The sequence below is a fragment of the Calonectris borealis genome, chromosome Z (assembly GCF_964195595.1).
Source record: "Calonectris borealis chromosome Z, bCalBor7.hap1.2, whole genome shotgun sequence".
Taxonomy (NCBI): domain Eukaryota; kingdom Metazoa; phylum Chordata; class Aves; order Procellariiformes; family Procellariidae; genus Calonectris; species Calonectris borealis.
This window is the reverse complement of record NC_134352.1, coordinates 25,463,349-25,484,034: the sequence shown is the minus strand read 5'-3', so window position 1 is coordinate 25,484,034 and position 20,686 is coordinate 25,463,349. Positions and strand designations below refer to the sequence as shown.

Genomic DNA, 20,686 nt, shown 5'->3' with positions numbered 1-20,686 from the left:
CCTCTCCGGCACCCTGCTCTTCTACTCGCTCTGCAAAGCAAATGCAGACCAAGGTTTTCTTCCCCTAACTGTGTCTTTTTGAAGACCCAGTACTGAAACCAGGCTGGAAACACACCACACTACCCAGAAGCAACACAACTGATTTCAAAATTATTCTCCAAGTTTCAGAAAGCCAAGCTTTTGTCTACAACCAGGCTTTTTCCAGAACTCTGGCATGTGTAGGATGAATGCTAGGGATGATCTTAACCAACTTGCACTGTCAGAACAATGTATTCAAGCTTTCAGTATAGATGAGAATCCGACACAGGATCTCTCAGTCATATATAACTCAGCTGTGGATATGTCTGCATACAAGACTTTAAGTCTTAAGTAAGACTTAACTAAGAGTGAAACTGGACTGAAAAGATACCTCCCTACTTAAAGAGAACTAATTAAAAAATGGAATGCAAAATAAATCAGCTAACTCATCTTAAAAAGCAGAGAAGCACAGCCCACACAGGGGAAGCAGCCAAACTACTGCCATCCTCCCTCCAGGGGATAAAAGAGGACATCTGTGAAAAGTCCTCCCTTCAGTTTCTCCAGAGTAGCAAGCGCGGGAGTCAAGAAGACATTAATCACATTCCACCCTTTGTATATGAGGAAAAGAAACTCTGTGGGGAGAATAATATGACTGAGAAAAAACACCTACCTTTGGGATCAGATTTCGTGATGAAATATAACCACCTCTTTGTTGGAGAGGTTCTGAATCCCTGCATCTGTGTAAGTGGGAAGTTAGCTGTGTTTCTCTATTTCACAGAGGGAAAGATTCCCATCAAATCTCTCTGTCTCAGGATACCTTCCAGCACTGGAAGGGAAAATATGTACAGACTTCTTGCAGCCTGAGTATACTCTTGAGCTGTACTTTCAGACAGTATGTAAATTTAGAGCTTTGATGGTCAGCACTGGTGCCACCACCCAATTAGTGCCTGTGTTATTAGGGCACTCAGATGTGTGGGTGCTATGTAATAATTTCATTTGAATATGATTAATGTTCTTTACTTTCTAGCTCAAGCTGTTTTCTTGTGTTGCTTTGCACAGTCAAACAGCTGACACCCCAGTGGTGGCTAAACTTCACATGGTAGGCGAAGTGATTCATGCGTATATGTTACGACTCTAAAAACATCTTGGGATCCTACAGGATAAAAGACACATTTAGAAATGCAAGTCATCATTATCATTAATAAATTGGATGTTGGAGACACAAAAGCCAAATTCAGAGGCACGAACATTTTTTTTAGTTTCATTTATATCTAAAAATATGGGAGATATACACCACAGTGCTCATGAAATTCTTCAAGCTGATTTTAATAACAGTCATTATGTTAAAAAATGAAACTTCTCCTTGTGTCAGAGATGAACTGGGAAGAAACAAAGAAAGAGAACTAACTCCTGCAGCACCTTTGTGCCCTTCTAGAATTGCTGTTCATCATTCTTTCTTTCAGCAGTTCCCTTGCTCCTTTTGTGCAAAAGGTACCACCATCTAATGAAACAATTAAGGCCTGACAGTTTAAATACGCTATTCTGTTCTTTTCAAGCGTAAGTGCCAGCCATCAAGACAAACTATACCCACTGCTTCACTATCAGCAGAGTCATTGTTATCCCAGATAGAGTGCCCTAAAAATAAAAGCCATTCTGTATGTGCAGCTTCATCAAGTCAGGTCATGTCAGCCCCGCAGGGTAGACAGCACTCTACTAATTTTATTATTCTATTTTTAAACATGGCCTCCTTAGATCTTTTAGTGTGTCCCACATAACAATGCAGAATTGACACATTGTACTCAAGTTACTACTCCCAGCCACCCCCAATTTCTGAATATCCCACCCAGTCAGTACGTTTGCTGTCCAAAACAATGATGAAGTGGTCACATTTGGCTTAATGTCACCTGTTGTGCATTGCTTGGCTGTTCAGGGGTCATGAGATCAAATCAAAATTAGTATCTGCAAGATTGATCAGTGTTAACAATTTAGTGCCCCGGGCACTATATTTCACAGAGGGCTCCATGCTCAAAAGCTGAACTGAATTTTACAAGCCCATGAACACAGTTGTAGTGGGAGGGTTTCATCTTGAATTACCTCAGATACAATAATGGCTAGAAGTCACCCTGAGTATGATTGTCTCTCAGAGATAAAACAAAAATTCTCATGTCTTTTTGGTACATGTGACAAATTTGGCTGCTGATAGCTGTCTTCCCACAACACCGAGGTCACCCAAGCTATCTAAGAGTTATAATGCCAGCACAAGACATAGAAATAGAAGAATTGCCTATATTTTTCAAGGCAAATTGAGGGAACTCCATCAGTGCATAGATTTACACCAGGTTGTAGCTCTTAGATTACATTTCATGTTTGAATTTTTTACACCAGTTGACACTAGGCAGGTACATACATTGTAGGGCAGCCTTTTAAAACAAAGAGCTGAACGAGAAAGTACTTTTCCTTCCCTTACATCTACTCCTTACAGCAAAAAAAAAAGTTTATTTCACCCAACCCCCAAACTTTTAAAAAATACTACCCTACACTTGCAATTTGGGAATTAGCCCAGTGTTGACTAGAAACCTGAAGCGGTTTCAAGGCAAATAAAAGATATTGCAGTTGGTGCCATGGTGGTGGTTTCAGAATATAACAAGAATCCATTCAGTGTTCAGCATGTGCACAATAAAAAATTACACAATCATATAAGATAGGAAGGTAAGGAAGAAGAACTAGGCTGTTTTCAGCAGTTTGGCTTAGCAAGTTCCTTAGACATTCAAATTGTCATTTTAATCATAAACAATGTCATATTCCCAAGGGTCAGACAAGCACATCTTTTAGGATTTTTAGGCTGAACCTGTGGACAGCAAACAGCTCTCAATACCCTGTCATAGCATGTCCTGAAATAGCCATACTCTTCCCTTGCAATGTTGGCTGATGTATTGGGTTTACGTGGCAAGGTTTTGGTAGTGGGGACATTAGAGAAGTTTGTGGAGGACTGTCTCCTGTGGGAGGGACCCCACGGTGGAGCAGGGGAAGAATATGAGGAGGAAGGAGCGGCAGGGACAATGTGTGATGAATAGAGCGCAACCCCCATTCCCTGTCCTTTTGCGCCACTCGGGGGGAGGAGGTACAGAAAATCAGGAGTGAAGTGGAGCCCGGGAAGAAGGGAGGGGTTGGGGGAAAGTGTTTTGAAGTTTGGTTTTATTTCTCATTATCCTACTCTGATCTGATTGGTAATAAATTAAATTAATTTCCCCAAGTTGAATCTGTTTTGCCCATGATGGTAACTGGTGAGTGATCTCCCTGTCCTTGACTCACGAGCCTTTTGTTATATTTTTCTCCCCCTGTCCAGCTGAGGTGGGGGAGTGATAGAGCGGCTTGGTGGGCACCTGGCGTCCAGCCAGGGTCAACCCATCACAGCTGATAATATCATCCCAAGGAAGTTTTGTACAAGATAATGAGATCATAGGAGACACCAGCTTCTTAGAAAGGTCTGGTGCCTGCTGCACTGTATTGCATTGGCTAATCCCTAGCTGGGCTTCTTCAAACTTGGCAGGATGCTGCATAGGTCTTTTTTTTTTCATTTTGCCCAATTATCTCTTGGTATGTAAGGGCCTGGAGGTTGTTTTGTTTTGTTTCTTTTATTTGTTTGGGTTTCAGCCAGAAAGGAAGGAAGGACATTGGCCCAATATTTGAATTACATATTAGAAATTACTCTCCCCACACACCTCATTAGCTAAGAAAATAGTACCGAAACAGGACTTAGAGGCGGCTATCATCTCCTCCTCTGCTTGAGTACTCCCACAAAAACATATATACTTTAGTACATGTAAATGATCATCTAACACAGTAGGATGATGACCTGCAAGCAACCTTGTTCATCTGGTTTCCAAAGGCTTTTCTGCCAGAACAAAACTGGCTTATGCCAAGAACAGCGGACTGTAGAGAACAAAAAGCGTGTCTTCGTAGAAATACAATGTCATGAAAAAACATTGAAGCTAATTTTGAACAGGACAATTTCAGGCACTAGTATGTCTGTGTTAACACAGCAGCCTGTCCGACACACTTGGCTCCCAAGATGTCAGGAAGCTTTACTCAGGTGATTTTTTTTGCTACCCTAGCACAGCTATGCTGTTGCCATCATCCCAGTCAGCCAGGTGGCACAGAGCCCAGTATCATACCACACGAATATATCCAAGGGATCAGTGTTAATTGTTCAGATACTGAAATTCAAACCTGACAAAATGGGTACATCCTACCTATTTATCTCCGTTTGTTATTCTGTCTGCTTTTATTTCATATTCTCTATCTGTCCCTTGAATGATCAGGGCCACAGTGAACAAAGGAGCATAAGAGACCCAAGGTCTGCGTTTATCAGACACAGTCCAAAAGACTTGCCGTCTCCTGAATGTTTCTCTCCGTAGGAAGCAATCCCGATTTGTACTCTTGCCATTGGGCAGATCAACCTGCCAGCTTCACACTTGTGCCACTAAAATTTTCTTAACTTTACTTCTCAGAAAAATGGAGAAGAGACATACCAAAAACTTCTCAGAAACACTTTCACAGCTTCTCTTTTAACGCGTTTTGTAGGTAGGCAGAAGAATGCTGAAGAACAACAAGCTATGGAGTTGCTAATAAATATATTTGTTTGAAACATATATTAAAAGCTGGGCTCATGCTGAACACATGGAACAGTGACAGTTTCACACAAATCAAACCATCAAAAATTATTTTAATCTGTCTCACCAAAATATTCTTATTTTTCATGTCCTGACAGGCTGAGATGTCTCCCCGATATAGCTTTTGGAGTTTGAAGCCTCCACACATGGCCTCTGAGAATTTTGTTCTGGCAATTCCTGCCCAGCCATCTTTGCTGATGTAAGTCTCAAAACTGTTGCTAAGTGGCAATTCTTCTGGAAAGCAAAGACCTATCTGCACTGTGAGAGCTTAAATCCCCCCAAAATACAAAATGCAATGAAATGACCTTTTCTTCTGTTTGTTCTGTTGCAGCAGTGTATTCATGTAGTGATTTTCAGGCCTTGTAGCTGACTATTTCTGCAGGACATTGGCATTCAGTGCCTTCTTTGTTTCTGGATGAATATGTAAAAACAAAAGTGTCATGTTGTTTGAACAGATTTCTGGCCAGCCTTAATTTAGAACTGGAGTCTGTGCATATACTTGGCTATTTCAAACTATCAGTCGCTCCAAAAGCTTTGCTTTGTTTAGTTAAGAGGCAAAAAACAAGAGTTGGTGAAGCTAATTCTTGGAGGCTGGAATTATCATATCAAACAGTGCTCTAAACTTGCGACAATCCAATGTCTCTTCATCTGGCTTGCGCTTTTGGAACAAACAGTGCATGACTTAGACTCAGTTTTCATACACATCATAAACTCCAGCCAAAGGGAAAAATAAAAAGAAAACCCTAGATTGTTATGACATGGCTATAAATACAGACAGTGAATTATAATAGTAAAATATGTTATGCAAATTACAGCTAATTTTGAAGTCAGCAATCTGACTGCCTACAGAGTGAGTGAAGAATTATATAGCGTTGTTCAAATGCTTAGTTCATTTTTTACCCCTTCGAACCATTCTTATTAATCCAAGTTTTGCGTTTTAACAGCCATTGAAAAAGGATTTATATTGCCATGTAAAAATAGAAGTCAGCAGATCTGTAAAGCACTCTGAGTTACCGAATTTTTCTGATTAAATTTTCTTATTTCCTTCAGGTGGGTAGCTAGTGACTGTTTCTCCTTGTGCACACAGAACTTCTGGTGTCTGCTCCTTTCTGTGATGTTAGACAGAGAGATTTACAAAGATGCCATTTGGCAGAATATTTTAGAGAGATTTGTTTTAAGATGAGTGCTTCTTGAGTGTGAGGCATCACAAGTGGTTTTAGCCTCCCAGCTGTGTTTCTCAGCAGATGGGGCTGGCAAAAGCTGCATGTGATGTGACAGCACAGAATTAAGTTTGAAACAACACTTAAAGAAAAGGTTTGAAGAAGAAAACAAGGTCGCTATCCATCTGATGGAAATCACACTGGGTAAACAAATTTAGTGAGAGGTCAATGAATTCTGGTTAAGAAAAGAAACCCAGATCTTTGGACTGGCAAGAGACACTGCCTAGGAGCCATTTAAAGAGACCACACTACTTGTCACTGTCCTTTTCCAGCTGTGTCTGTCCTCTACTCCATGTAACATATGTCTTACAAGGAAAGCTTCCTGATTTGGGGAGTATCTACCTGCCAGACAAAATGCTCCATCCTTCCCTTCACCCTCACAAAAGTCTGGCCAAGGCAGAGTTAATTACTATCTATAAAGAGCTTCGAAGAAACAGGGCTGGATGGGGAGAGGGGAGAGAGCAGAAAAATTGTATATTAAAAAACTTTTTGGGAACCAGCCAGGGAGCAATGCCAACCTCTGATCTTAAAGCTAAAATGTGTTTGTCTTAGGGGGCTTTCCTGTCTCCCTGTTTTTGTGTGCAGGACCAGATGGGGTTCATAGGAGAAAATCTCATGTTGGGATGAACTGGAAACTCAGCAGTTCCCAGTGTGCCTATTGCCTCTGTCCTCACCCTGCCAGCATGTCCCCAGTGGACCCACGGCCTATTGCAGTTTACACTTCTGAGCAAAATGGAGCTCTGTTTCCTATGTTCAATAGCCAGGCTCAGCACAGACTGACAGTCTGTTTACAATGTTCCTTAGGGCCTGGAGCACTCTTACCCATGAATATGTACTTTGTCGTAGTTATGGTCACCTTCCTCTGTTAAAAATAGTATATCATACGACTTTTTGCCTGTGCAAAGGCTTTTCAACCACATATATGTATCCACACCTAGCACTCTGCCCAAGCAAGTTTGTCACAGCATCTCTCCTGGCCACCTATCCTACAGTACTAGATAATGAAGGGAATGCTTTCAAGTTTGTCTACTAAGAAATGACTGGCTGCTGGGGTTGGGCAAAAGGGAGAGAGTACACTGCCTCACAAGGAAAACCCAATGTATTTCCTTAATTCTACTGTCGTTTCCTAGCCATTCTTGCTCCCAATCCATTCAGAAGATTCAACTTCTGCCCCTAGGTTTTTATTTTAATTCCTAATGGTGGAATTAACAATTCCCTGAAAAGAAATAGGCAAATTACACAGCTGAATACATACAGCACAGTAGTGTGTGAGTATATTTGTTAGTAGCTGGACTAGAAGGACTGCCTACAAGACACACTTTGTGTGATAATACGGTGTTTAAATTCTGTTCTTTCCAGCATGCCCTACAGACAGAATTGCTATTAGATATGCTACCTTCTCCTCTAATTTAGTTGGAGACAGACCAGAAATTAAAAGCCAGGGATCACAGCGCAGCACCAGGTGCCCTATTCATAAAGTTCTTCTCTGTTTATTGGTATATTTCAAACACTTGCATTGTTTCTCACTTGCCCTTCTCAACTAACAGTGGATACTCTGAGGTGAGATGAGACGTGATGGTTTCCAGGCTTGGTATCACTCACTCTGTATATGCAATAAGCAGTGTATTGTGTTGATGTAAACAGCTCCCAAATCTGGCGTGTTAATATTTCTTGCCTAATTTTTCCAAATGGAAACTGCTTGCCCAGTGAGTCACTGTGTGTTTTCTTCCTCCTTCAGAAGATTCTTTTTGGGAGTCTCCACGCCCTGCTGCTCTACCACAAGAATGGCTTTCTTTTTTCATTTCTCTGTAGGATGTCCAATTAGGACATTCTTTTGCTTCAGATTTTTTTTTTCCCCAAACTGCATTGCAAGACTGCATGTATTTTCTATTTTCATTTCTGAAAACATCATGTTTTCCAATTCCTCAATCCCAGCTTTAGTCTCTGGGATATATATTCTGAAGACTTGTCCTGGGCTACATCTGTCCCTGCTCCTGCAGATACAACAGGTGCTTCACATGGCAGAGGTGTGTGTTTTCATTCTGGTCTCTTCCACAGCCACTTCTTCAGACTTCATGATTTATTCAGGAGAGGAAGAGGGAAATGCAGAGTTCTTGTAATATACTCAGCCTCCTGAAGCACAAGCAGCTAGCAAGCTGTGTTACATCTCAAAATAGAAGAGCTTTATTATTCTTCAGTGTATGAAACCACACATTTAAGAGAGTTATCTGTTGCCTGAGAGAGCTGAAACTAGGCTGCAATCTTTAATTTACTCCTTTGTGATTTTCTTGTTTTAATTATGTTTGAAACAAAGTAAATAGCTTTCGTGGTGGCTTCTGAGACACGTTTTCATTGAAAGGATGCAAAAAAAGCAAACAGTTGAAAAGAACAGTGATGAGACGTCCAGAGAATACTGTCAGGGATAACTCGCTGCACGATACTGATTGTGTGTCATGTATAAACACACAGAAAAGGATCTACCTGTTTCATAGCAAGCTTATTGCCCCTTGATGAAAGTTTTAAAAATATTTCAAACAGTTGTTTAAGATCTGAAAGAATTTTTCTTCTCTTCTCTTTGACAGTGTTAGATATAACACCAAATAAACTTCCATATGGAGAAGACAGCAAGAAAGTAACGTAAGATCTATGTTGATTTATTTCAGTCTGCACTGAAGATCAAAAGTCTTCTTTTATTTCCCTGACTGTCCATCCATGCAAATTAAATAAATCTTTTTAAAAGCACTCAGCTGTGACTTCTTTCAAGTCACTGTTTGTTTTACATTTTATTTCCTTTTTTTTTTTTAAGAAAAGCAGTTTTACCGTAACAAATTCCTTTATTTTGCGTCAAATGCATGTGATATCATCTGTCTCTCTGACTCATACAGACCCCAGCGCCCAGCCCTAGGCAGCTTTTCCAGTCCAGCTCTTACCTGAAGCATCTTTTAGCTCCTACTTTAAGAGCAAGGCTGCTGTCAGCAGCCCAGTTTGAGGCCTGATCTTCATCAGATGTGTAGTGAACTGTGGCAGGCAACGATGGAATGAGCAGTGGGGCACAGCAGTGAACATCAGCCTTGAAGGACAGGTTTGGCAAAAAAACTGTCAAAAACCTGTTTGGTCAAAATTCAGGCAAATTGTTTTTGGTATTTCCAACTGGAAAAAATACGGAATGGATACCAGCAACTCCTGAATTGAGCATTTTTACTGGGACAGTGGCAGCAGGGATGGCAGCGAAGCAGTCTGACAAGAGGACAGCGCAGGGTGGTGCTGGCTAAGAGAGAAAGGGTGAGCACACAGGTCTTTTAAGTGGGTGTTTCTTTGTTTGCTTGTTTGACATTGCTTATCTACATGTGCATTGCCTGACACCTGCTCCCACAGGACCAGCACACCTAGGTATAGTAAACATGTAATAAACCCTTGCTCTAAAATTCATCAGAGGGTAAAGTGCTTAGTATTTGCTCCAAGTGTGCCATTACCATCTTACAGCACCTCACTTTCACACCAAAGAGATTAGGCTTTTTGTAGTTGTGGCTATAGACAAGTACAAAGAGAGCCATGGTCTTCAGGACCTTGTCAGCTTGCTTGTACCTCACCAAAGATGAGACCTTAAAGCCACCTCCCTTCAGGACTGTTCAGCTGGAGCTGGGAGGAGCGGGGATTGCCCTTCCCTGCCTCAGCTCATGAAAACCACGCTGCTTTGACTTACAGCCCCCAAGCCTCCTACTCTTGTAAACACTTGTCAGTCAGTTGCTCCTGAACAGACAAAGCAAAGTGGCAGCTTCAGATTCAAATGCAAACACTGCTGGAGAGTATCTGAAATAAACATAGCGTTCAAAAGTTGAAGATTCTTTTTTAGTCAAAAACCTTGAGCTTCCTCAAACGAAGCATGTAAGAGGTGGCTGTAGTGCAAAGCATAGATAAAACACCTGCTTTCTGCAAAGCTGTCTGGAAGAACTGCATGTCCCATCAGACTAATTTTGGTGCTAGAGGAAGAGGAAGGAGAGGGAGGCATTCACTGCCTGCTGCTCTCAATGGAGTCTCTGCACCGAGAGGTTGCTATATTAACCACTTTACTGTTTTGTGCCAATCTTGTTATCTGTTCTTGTTAAAACCTTTATTATTCATGGATGCAAAAATCCCATCATTAAAACAGCATAAATATTCATACTGTGTGCATTTCATTCAGCCACTTGGCAAAACTTCTCTGGAGTACAAGAGTTTTGAGGAAATCTGGCTAATGAAATCAGAGCACAGGAAGTGTGCATGGGTTTTCCTTTCTTTTTACCTGCAAATAAATGCAGAATAACTAATTAAATAAACAACAACAAAAGGGGCACATATTCACTACCAAGGATGATATGCACACTTGTTTTGGCTTCTGTGTTAAGGGGAACACAAGGCCTTTTGTAATGCAAGTATGTGCAAGAACCAGGATATTGTAAAACTAATGTACAAAGCCTGATAAGCATCACTGCATGGGTTCATCCGGCTTTGCCTCACATTTAATGTCTAACCATTAACATCGTGCATGATCCCCGCTCTTGTTCAATCCTTTTTAAGGCAGAGCAGCCATGCTTCTCCTTGCAGTCGTCCTAAATTGAAATGTAGCTGTATTCTGCCCCCTGAAAGTCAGTTTATCTGCACTCTGCACTCCTGATTCAGCTTCAGGATCTTTTGATAGCAAACATAAAACAACAACAACAAAAAATTACTCCCAAAAGCAAGTTTAAAAACCACCATTAAAGTACTAGCTACACAGAGTGCTCAGCAATGGAGAGAGACCTCTCACAAGGGCCTGATTCTTCAAAATCCTGAGCTGCCAGCTCCACATGCAACAGCTCCACATGGAACAGCTCCAGATACAGCCTCGAGGAACCTTGCAGAGTGCAAGATTTCAAGTTTTTCCTATTTTAGAATGGCAAGGGGAGGTGTATGTTTTTAAATGCTAGTGGGTTTTCAAAACTGATCAATGTTGGCCTGATTGAATGGTAAATCTTTCCCTGACTTCCATGAGCACAGTGCTTGACCAGAGAACCACTTCTAGAGAACACAGTCTGGCACCTTGCAGGTTTTCTATTTATGTTTTTATGAATTTCAACAAATAAGCAAGACTTTTACTCATAGACAGTTTATACCAGTAGCCATTTCTTTGGCTCAAAGTCTGCTGTATACTTCCCACTGCTGCTTAGCTGTCTGTGACTGAATGAGCTCTCTCTTTCTTCCCCACCCCTTCTCCATCCCCATTGTAGCAAACAGAAGCATTGGGATACACGCAGTGCTATGTAATGCACAGCATGCCAAGTTTCCACTGAAGCATTCACACCCAGCCAAAGGCCGGATTCTTCTGACCCTCCTCAGGCAAGGACAGTTGCTGCAGGACCACAGCTTACCATTTACCATATGTAGCACTCCATTTATTCCCAATACCCAAGTATGAAAGGATCAGAACTTCAGTATCACATCAGGCCTAAAGATGCTTTGCTCTTGTTGCATTCAGTTTCTAGACTTCTTATTCCTTTGTTTTGCAATAGGTAAAGTGGCAGTGAGGAAAAAAAAAAAGCTTCCTAAACTTCTTGGACTAGGTGGTCAGTGATTAGTTGAACCTTTCGTTAAGATACTGCAGGTTACAGTACATGAGAACAAAAGGCACAATTGGTTCTCAGCTGTAGAAGGAACAGAGGGATACTTATGCCTACAGTATCCTATTCATTTACTTGGCCTTTCCTTTTACAAATACCATCCAGACAAAAACTTCAGTTTTGCCGACAGTAGTTTTGTCTGTGGATAAAGAAATGTTTAAATGTTATAATTAGTACTGGAAAATATATGTTGCTAAGTGGGCAAGTGTGTCCCACAAAACAGCACTTGGATAGAGCATGCTTTGAACATAAGAACTGAAAGAGAGCTGTGTGTGAGAATGCACTTAAGATTGTATATACAGAAAGAGGTACCTTCCTTCCTTCCTTCCTTTACTTCAGAGATACATTACGAGGTGGATAAGCATCTAGAAATCACTCTATACTCTTGATCTTGAATGCAGTGTATGCTTTCATAAAGTTCTAGGCAAAACAGAAAATTCTTTTTCTTTCCCTCCAAATAGACATCTACTTGCCACCCTGCAATTTCTTGTATTTGTATTCCTCCTTGTGTAACCAAATGACATGAGAACTTGCTTGAAGAACCATCATAGGAAAAATGGGTGTTTCAAGATGTGCGGTTTGAATTCTTCCGAATTCTTCCGACAGTATCAGTCAGCTAACAGTTTTATCTGGGGGGAGGGAACCAACAAAAAAACCTGATTAGCTCTTCAACATTTTTTGCAATATCACTTCCATTTTGAATTTCTTCAAAGGATTATTTTTGCACCTCACAAATACTTTGTTTTAAAAGCTTCTATATGGTCTAGGAGAAAATTTTAACAAAAATTTTAAATTGGTGATACTTCAGCTTGCTTTGATTCATAGCAGGAAATTGAAATGGTGCTGAAAGCAAACAAACATAAATATCCATCTTGTAGAAGAGCTGTCTGTACTGCAGCCTTTATGGTGAAGACTGAGTCTTGATCTGGGCTCTTAGGCATACACCTGTAATACAAAGTTAAATCATGTTTTAAACTAGACTTCCTAGTAAGGGCAAATGTTAACAAAAGTAAGAGTTATAAGGAAGGAGGCACTTTTCAATCCTGTGCTGTTAAAGCCTGTACAAAATTTATCCAGCCCAGTTGGTTACCACATCTCTAACCTATATAAATCAAAGCTTTGTTTTGAATGAATAAAACCACCTTGGCACACAACCATATCATAGTAGTATGATACATGCCTGAATATTCCTAAGAATGCCCTCAGAGGTACTCTGTGAGCAGAATTATTCTGCAGAAGGAAAGACGAGGGAGCACAAAGGCCCATTGTGCACGCTAATGCAGAAAAATGAAATCAAATACCATTCTCAGCAAAAGCAGAGTGTCTTCTGAGCAAAGGCTATTAAGTGTGTCAGACTGCAGGATATTTTCTGGACATGGCTATTATGTTAAGACATACTGAACATGTGTCACTTATAACCCTGCCCTGGTTGTAACATCACAGCTCCAGAGTAAAGAAGTCTGGTGCATCAATTCTTTGTATCAAATACTCGCACACACTTCTCCTCTCACCACGCTGTCACTTCTTATTTGTAAAGAAGGTTAGAGTAAGTTATAATTACTACTTGCTGCCCTGTCAACTAATTAAATGTAATAAAAAGCTTTCAGTGAGTTTAATGCTAACATGGTGTAATTACAGCTGAGTTTTGAATGCCCGGTACATGTATTACAGGTTTCGGTATGTGCCCCCCACCTTCTATGACCTAAATTCTCAGGTTAAACCTATCATATGATGAGTGAGTGGGCACTGCCAAAGACAACCATTTCAGACCTAAATACAAGTAAATCCCAACCCAGTCCTGTGCATTTTTAGAGGCACTACACATCAGCCTCTGGGGGCAGGAGTGGAAACGAGGAGGAGAAACAGCCAGCCAGTTGCTTGCTTCCTCATTCTTCCTCTTCCCTTCAGGAGGCGCCCTTGCTCAAATTCTCCCACCCATGAGGCTCCGGCTGCTGTCAGCCCTTTTCCTCCCTTTTGTTGTAAAGAAAAACACGGCTGAGATTTCAAAGCCACTTCCAACCCCACCTCTGAGGGGCATCCTGGGTAGAGGGGCACCGTGTGCAACTGCCCTGTTTGCACACCTCTGGGGCTGGCTCTATTCCTCAAGAAGCAGGAGTTACACCATACAACCACCTGTTACCCAGGGGAGTAAGGAGGACTGCTTGGGAGGCCCACAGCCGGGCAAAAGCGGTGATGGAAACCATGTAATGCTCCAGCACTTGGCTGACATAGTTCCTTACTCTCCTAAGTATTTGGAAGAGCTATGAACACACATAAACAAGGTGAAGAGCAGAGCAGGCAGGCTTTAGATCAGCAAGGATGTTGGTAGTTACAGCTCTAGATGGTCAGTTGTTGTGCCCACTGCATTCTTCACACTTTCCCACTCATTGCTTTCCATTGCCTACAAATACGTAAGGTAGGTACAAACAGCCCCCAAAATAAAGACCGTAATTCATTGAACAAAAATGTAGCCTAAGAGAACCAATTAAAATGATGAAAATCTTTCATTTTATTTAAGTATAATTGTACGGACACGTGTATATACAAATACAGATCTTATGGGGCAGGGATTTTGGGTGGGTTTTGTGTTTTTTTTAACATTTTCTTTTAAGTTCATATAATGTAAGCATTTCAAAAACAGCACTCAATGAATAAGTGCAAAGAAACTGCAAAGCAGGGCAGTACAAGCACAGGACCACACTGAGCTGGACTTTCATACCCAGATGCATACACAATGAGTGTCTTCAATGGGGTGTCAAGAGTAAGCATGGAAAGCGGATTTCGCAGACTCATGGGTAACCTCCAACATGCCAGCATCTATTAAACTGTACAGACAATGGCAGCAAGCCTATTGTAGGGAGATTTGTCTCACATCCGAGAAGCTCGAGGGCGAATGCATGGGAAAAACTCAGTGATGCCAGACCAGAAACAGATCTGCCCATTCACAGCTCCAAATTAAAAAACGGAGGAGGGTGGGAGAAGAGGAAGGGCAGGAAGAGGGAAGAGAAGTGTGGAGGGTTGTACATTAAAACTGGTGATTACAAAGTCCAAGTGTAATGAAAGGAGGGGAAGAGTTAACACTCTAAGCCTCTGAAAGTGACTGAACCGTTGCTCTCACAAGGCAATGGATTAAGTTCAGTTTTGAGGGTTAGGGATGGGAATCAACAGGTACAAATACAACCCTTTTCCTTCCAAAATTATATAGGAAAGGAAACAATCTACTCATCTACTCTCAGTACCTTCCAAATTTGTTTCTAGTTCTTTTGGAACCAAGTACATACATATATCGCACATGACACTGGCAAGATCCTTTCTGGAAAAACTATTCATGGAAACAAAACCAGAAGGAAAACAGGAGGAAAAAAATAAAGAAAAAAGAAACAAACAAACAAAATAACAGAAGAGTTGTTATATCCCCAAAGCCTTTTTAGAAACAAACATGATACAAAAGAACAAAAACTAACACAGAAACCACAGGGCTCCAACATCAGACCTTTAAACACTGAGGACAAAACATTGATCATCAAAAGTCATGTTGTTCCAGGTCTTGACATTGTGAAGTCTTGCAACAGATGAACGATTTTCAAAGATGAGTCCTGTATGCTGCAGTGTCATGGCCACTTGTCTCTCAGTTCTCAGCCATGATCACACTTGATGCTTCAAAGCTCTGTCTTGTAATCAGCGCGTGATTTTAATATCCTGAAAGTCTATTGTTCTCACTTACAAAAGACATAAGAATCAAATTAATACTTTATTATCAAACACTATATACAACAGAGATTGCTAATAATACAGAATTTAAAGAACATAGCTTTTAAGTTTTACTTGTCTTTCCTTCGCCATCCAAGTAAGTACAGTACAAAACAATACTCTAAACTAACACGAAATGTTACCTTGTCTATTAAAGGATACACAGTATCCACTAAACTGACTGATCCCTATTTTCCCTGCTTCACATTGCAATGCCCTTGGCAGCCAGGAGTGCAGGTCATGGGGGTAAGTAAGCCACCCAGGCTGAGGGAGAATCAGTCCCTTAGACTTGAGCTGGGGCAGATAAAGGGGGAAGGGAGCAGCTATCTCCTTAATTTGCACCAACATCTGCATTTAAAGCATCCAGAGATCTGCAATGCAACACAAAGCCCATCAGCATTTAGGTACTTGGTATGACTGGGATTGCCTGATGCCATCAAGTATCAAACTGACAATGTCTGGTACGCTCCCAGCCTCGCCAGGCCGAGCAGGGACCTGCCTTGCAGCTGCATCGCTCGTGCTGTTCCTCATCTACCCCGCAGCGCTCTGTGGTAGAACGAAGGGGTGAATTCCACCAGGAGTAACACTAGTGAAAATCCTTTGCTGTGGATAAACGTATGTCTTGAACTCCGACAAAGGATGAAAAATTATGTCACCATTTCGATATTCAATTGGTGCTACTGGTATGACTGCCTGCAATTGCGATGAATCATTTTAATATGGTTACCTATCATGCAGTATTATCTGTACTCTGGTTAATAATCCGTTTGATAAGATGCATTTTGATTAAGCTCACCTCATCCAAAGCTTTTTAATTCCTACCTATAGGAAGTACTAGTGTGTGTACCAAGCACATCCACATTAAAGAGAGAAAAGTACCAGATAGACTGTAATGAGATGATGACTTCCCTCACTGTTTAGACTGCGTATCTTTATTGTGTGCACTTCACACTAGAGGAAATTTCCTACATTCCTCCTGTAAGCACAGGCCCTGCATTAATGACTGTGTTGTACCGTATCAGGCAAGCCCAGATCATAGTTTAGCATGCATAAACCTCCCTTTATGTCTTAAATTTACTTCCCCCTTTCCTCCTTTCTTGAATAGTGGGCTGCTTCAACTTCTGGAAAGCTTCTCTTCACTAAAAAAAAGCCCACAGAGTGCTGTCCATTAATGGTATCACTCAATTTTGTTACGGCAGACTTTTTCTTCAGAGTGTTTACAGAAAACCCTTGTTTTCCTTGAATGCGCTCCATGTTTTGTTTCACATTTAACATAATTACCACAATTTTTGTTAGAAAAGCTCTGTTTCAGTCTTGGTCTGATATTTGCCTGATTATGCTTAGCAGTCCAAATTTCATGGCAGCCTAGCCAAAAAATACCCCAAGGCTTGCACTTCCTGGCAAATGACTTTTTAAAGTTCTATGTTAGCCAAGGCTCGGATTCCTTAAACAGGGTCATTCCTAATTCCACCACACAAGACAGTCCCATTTCCTAATTGCATCAAGGGTTACCACTTCTCTCACATGTTTAAATAGGACAAGCATATATACTCACTCTCAGCATAAAGTATATCTAAATAATGTATTTTCTATTCTAGTGGATTTTTAAAAAAATATTTTGTTAAGTCTTTGGGAGCCCATCTAGTTTATCTCCAGCTGATAAACACGTTTCCTCTACTCTTCAAACTGTGCTGGAAGGGGAAAAGATAAAAAATCAACACTTGGATTCGTATTCCACACTTCTTTTCTTTCCCCCCACCAACCAATGCTACCAGACCGTCCTGGCTTCTTCTACATGTGATTTATTCCCATGATTGAGGAACTTGCAGGAGAGACAAATCAAGAGCACACTGGAGATCCTGTGTCCCAAACATGTTTCCTCTGGCTACTGATGTCCTCTCTTAGCATGTATTAACACCCAGAGCAGCATCCAAGGCTATCAGCTACTAAGTCAGTGCTGGGGAAGGTCACTTTATTTTCAAAAGTGCCTCTGCATTTCAAGAAAAAAATTGTAGCACCACGGTGATTTGTTTTAAAATAAAATAATCCGGTGTGCATTATCCCCTTAAAACGAAATAACAGAGGCACTCACACCCCCAGTGAAGTTTCCTAAATCTGACCTTGCCTGCTGTGTGCTAACATTCCTAAATAATAACTTCTTCCTCTCACCAAAGACAGCGTTTCTACTCGTGAGCACAAATTTTACTGTCAAAGATGTTTCAAGACATTCCTATAAGAAACATCGTCTTTCCCTTTCAGAAGCCTGTTCATTTAGAAACTCCTGGAGGAAATGGTGTTATATTATATATATTCTTAATATTTCCCCTCCAGTCCTGACATGGTGACACGATGCCTTGCATGATCATCTTACAGTGCTGAACGAGAAGGCATAAATATTGTATCAGAGAGAAAAACTCTCCCAGGCTTTCACTCACTTTCCTTATCCTTCACTGACTGCATCTGCCACTATTCTTCCTTGTCCACATACGGATGACACAGTGAGCTAACAGAGGTGACTTCTTAAAGGAGAATGCAGAGGAAAATAAGAATCACTAGTGTCACTATTATAGTTTGGCATTTTCATTTGGAGTCCTTTTATTTATATGGAGGGGTTAAGAAAGTCACAGGGTAGGTAGGGATGGGTGCTGAAGCTAGTTATCCCCTTCAAATTTTTGCTGAGTTCAGGCTAAACAGGAGAAGAAAAGGGAAAAGGGAAAAATAACAATTTGACATCTGCAAAAACAATAAAGTCCCTTTCCTGGGATGAGCAGTTAGGTGGATCTTTGATGTTCCAAGACCCTGATATTTTCTGCGACAGGTTGCCGGAGCATACTGTGCTATAATATCAAAAGCATTGCCAGGAGGAACAATAGAGTTGCCAAAAGCCGGCTGGGTATCCTTGGTGTCTGTGCCGCGTTCTCACCACGGGATGGCTCGGCTGACTCATGTACGGTATCATCTGTTCAAACAGAAAGCATACATTCCAATGAGATTTTGCATCCTTAATAAACTCTCACTGAGCCGACAACTGTAAGTAGATTTCAGTGCCTTTATGAAATAGGGCAATGAACCTTGTGCTGTCATTGACTTTCACAAGCGTGTAATACCTCATTATGTAACCAACTTGGGGCCAAGCCCTGCATTTCTTACTGGCAAAACTCCCACCGAAGACCAGAGGAGCAGAAAGTAAGTCTGATTTCAGAAGACTGAGGAATGAAAGATTCCCCTTCTAATAAAAAACTGTAGAGCTAGCTTTGGATGGCTCATTAGATAGCAATGTCAATAGGGAGGCAGCTAAATAAAAACACCTGATTTTCAAAAGGGCTTGAAAAAGAGTTGCACGTGCTCAGAATTAATTTCACAGTTAATCCCCTTACTGAGTTACAGATCTTGGCTCCTGAATTTGAAATGACAGCCCGTAAGCCCAAGCATACATTCCACTTCCACGCATAAAATTTCCACTGAAGTATACCGCATCTGGGGATGTGCAGGGGATATAAGACCAGTCTCCCTTTCTTGAAACAGAATTTTAAAGGCTAACACATGACAATCTCCGACCTTATAGAATACATACTCAATCTGGAAAATCTCATAGGCAACAGACTACCTTTTATGGTACACAAAATACAGATTTACATATATGCTGCTAAAACTAATAAAAAAAAAGAACCGGCTGAGTTGGGAAAACGTGCTTATACATTAGTGGCAGAAGAGAACACAGTAGCAAATACTGAATTTATGATACTGAATACAGCTGTGTTTAGTTTTTGTAAACTAAAGATCAGCCCTAAAGGCACAGCTTGTAACATAAAAAAAGGTAGGTAAAGTCAAATTCAACTTCAGTATTATGGGTGTGGTATTTTTCTCTGCAAAGCCCTCCATATCCACAGCTATCTAATTTGGCTATTTTAAAAGTAATCTGTCAGAGGCTGGCCATAAAAAGTCAGCTCTGGGTTTGTATTTTCTTAGTACTAAATGAATGAAATAAGCTAAACCTTTTTAGGAAGTGTGAAGTGGCCGCAAAATGTATTCGTAAGTTATTTTAGAGTGCCTAAGTTTCCAGGAAAATTAATAGTATCTCACTACTTAGTGTAATAAGCTCCCCCATTTTATGAGAGGTGACGACATATCTATGATATATCTGTCTCATAGCTCCCATCTCAACAAATTGCACTGCCAGGATTACACTGGGTGAGATGTGTGCAATTCCAATTAAAGGCACTAAGGGAAGCGGGAGTCAGGACACTGGGATCACTGTGCCGCTTTGGCATGGAGCATTTCATGTTACTTAGCTTTAGCTAGAAACAAACTCCCTCCCCTTCATACCCTTGACACCTAACACAAAAGCAGGTAGAGCACTTAGCATAATTTAGGTTAATAGGCTCTTCAGCCTCAGTTGGGTTACACAGCAAGATGCACAGTAAACTGGATTAGCAATTTATCACGTTTTTTTCCAGCACTAATTGATGCTACAATCGTGTCAGGCTTATCAACAGGTCTTCAGTGCTGCTCAAGGCAAAAGTATGAAAAGCAAGCACTGATCAGCTGTAAATATGTTCATGTTTGTAAGAAAGGGACACCATCAGATCAAAGTCCCACTGATGTCCATGGGAAAGACTGGTTGGAATGACTTCGGTTACAGCTCTTCCCCATGTACAGCAGGGAGACCCTCGCAGGCACTTTGGCCCTGAATAAGGCCCTAATATTTTTCCTCCAGAATTATTGCAAAGGAATCTAAAAATTTCAGTGAATGCTGGCTACTGCAAAGTGCCAGTTCCAGTGGTTGTCAGTACCAAAAGCTGTTTCACATTTCACTTCTGAGTTACACTTTTGTATTTGGTGACACTGCAATGAGAAGACAGTACTTCCCAAGAGCAGCTTCCCAATTAAATCATACTCTAAGAAGTTGCAGGGAAAAAACCATCCCTGTTCTGTCAGCTCTACCTCCTTTCATATATTTAGAGTCAGCTTTTCCCAATTTGGAAACATTTACTCACTGCTGACGAACTAAAACTACAGAGGAGAATGATGTGCATTACCTTCTACCTTTTGCATCATCAATAGAATTGCAAATAAGTCTGAATTTGCAACATTGAACGTCAACAGTTTTGCCCTAATTACATCCATGAGTCAGCACTAAAACACAATAGGGCAGAACTAGTGTAGAGCAGTAATAAATCCTCATTCTCTTCGACTATCAGATATTGCCATGACTGGAACACTGGTTACTGCTAAAAAAACTCAATGAAAAAGCCCTAAACTAAAAAGATTACTTCTCTTAAATGAAAAATATGGAGATCTTCTATGATCCCATTTTTATAAAGCCATTCTTCACCGAAGAATTAATTTTCATGTAACGTGAAGGGGTTCCTTTCAAGAAATCACCTGA

At 40.9% G+C, this 20,686-nt stretch overlaps 1 protein-coding gene across 1 annotated transcript in view; it reads right to left on the bottom strand.

Moving 5' to 3' along the window:
- Positions 1–14,034: 14,034 nt before the first annotated feature.
- Positions 14,035–20,686, bottom strand: part of EFNA5 (ephrin A5) — a 227,987-nt gene continuing 221,335 nt past the window's right edge. Inside the window, exon 5 of the mRNA XM_075136188.1 lies at positions 14,035–18,256. Within this exon, the coding sequence (XP_074992289.1) occupies positions 18,135–18,256 (122 nt within the window). The 3' untranslated portion in view covers positions 14,035–18,134. The remainder of the gene's footprint in view (positions 18,257–20,686) is intronic.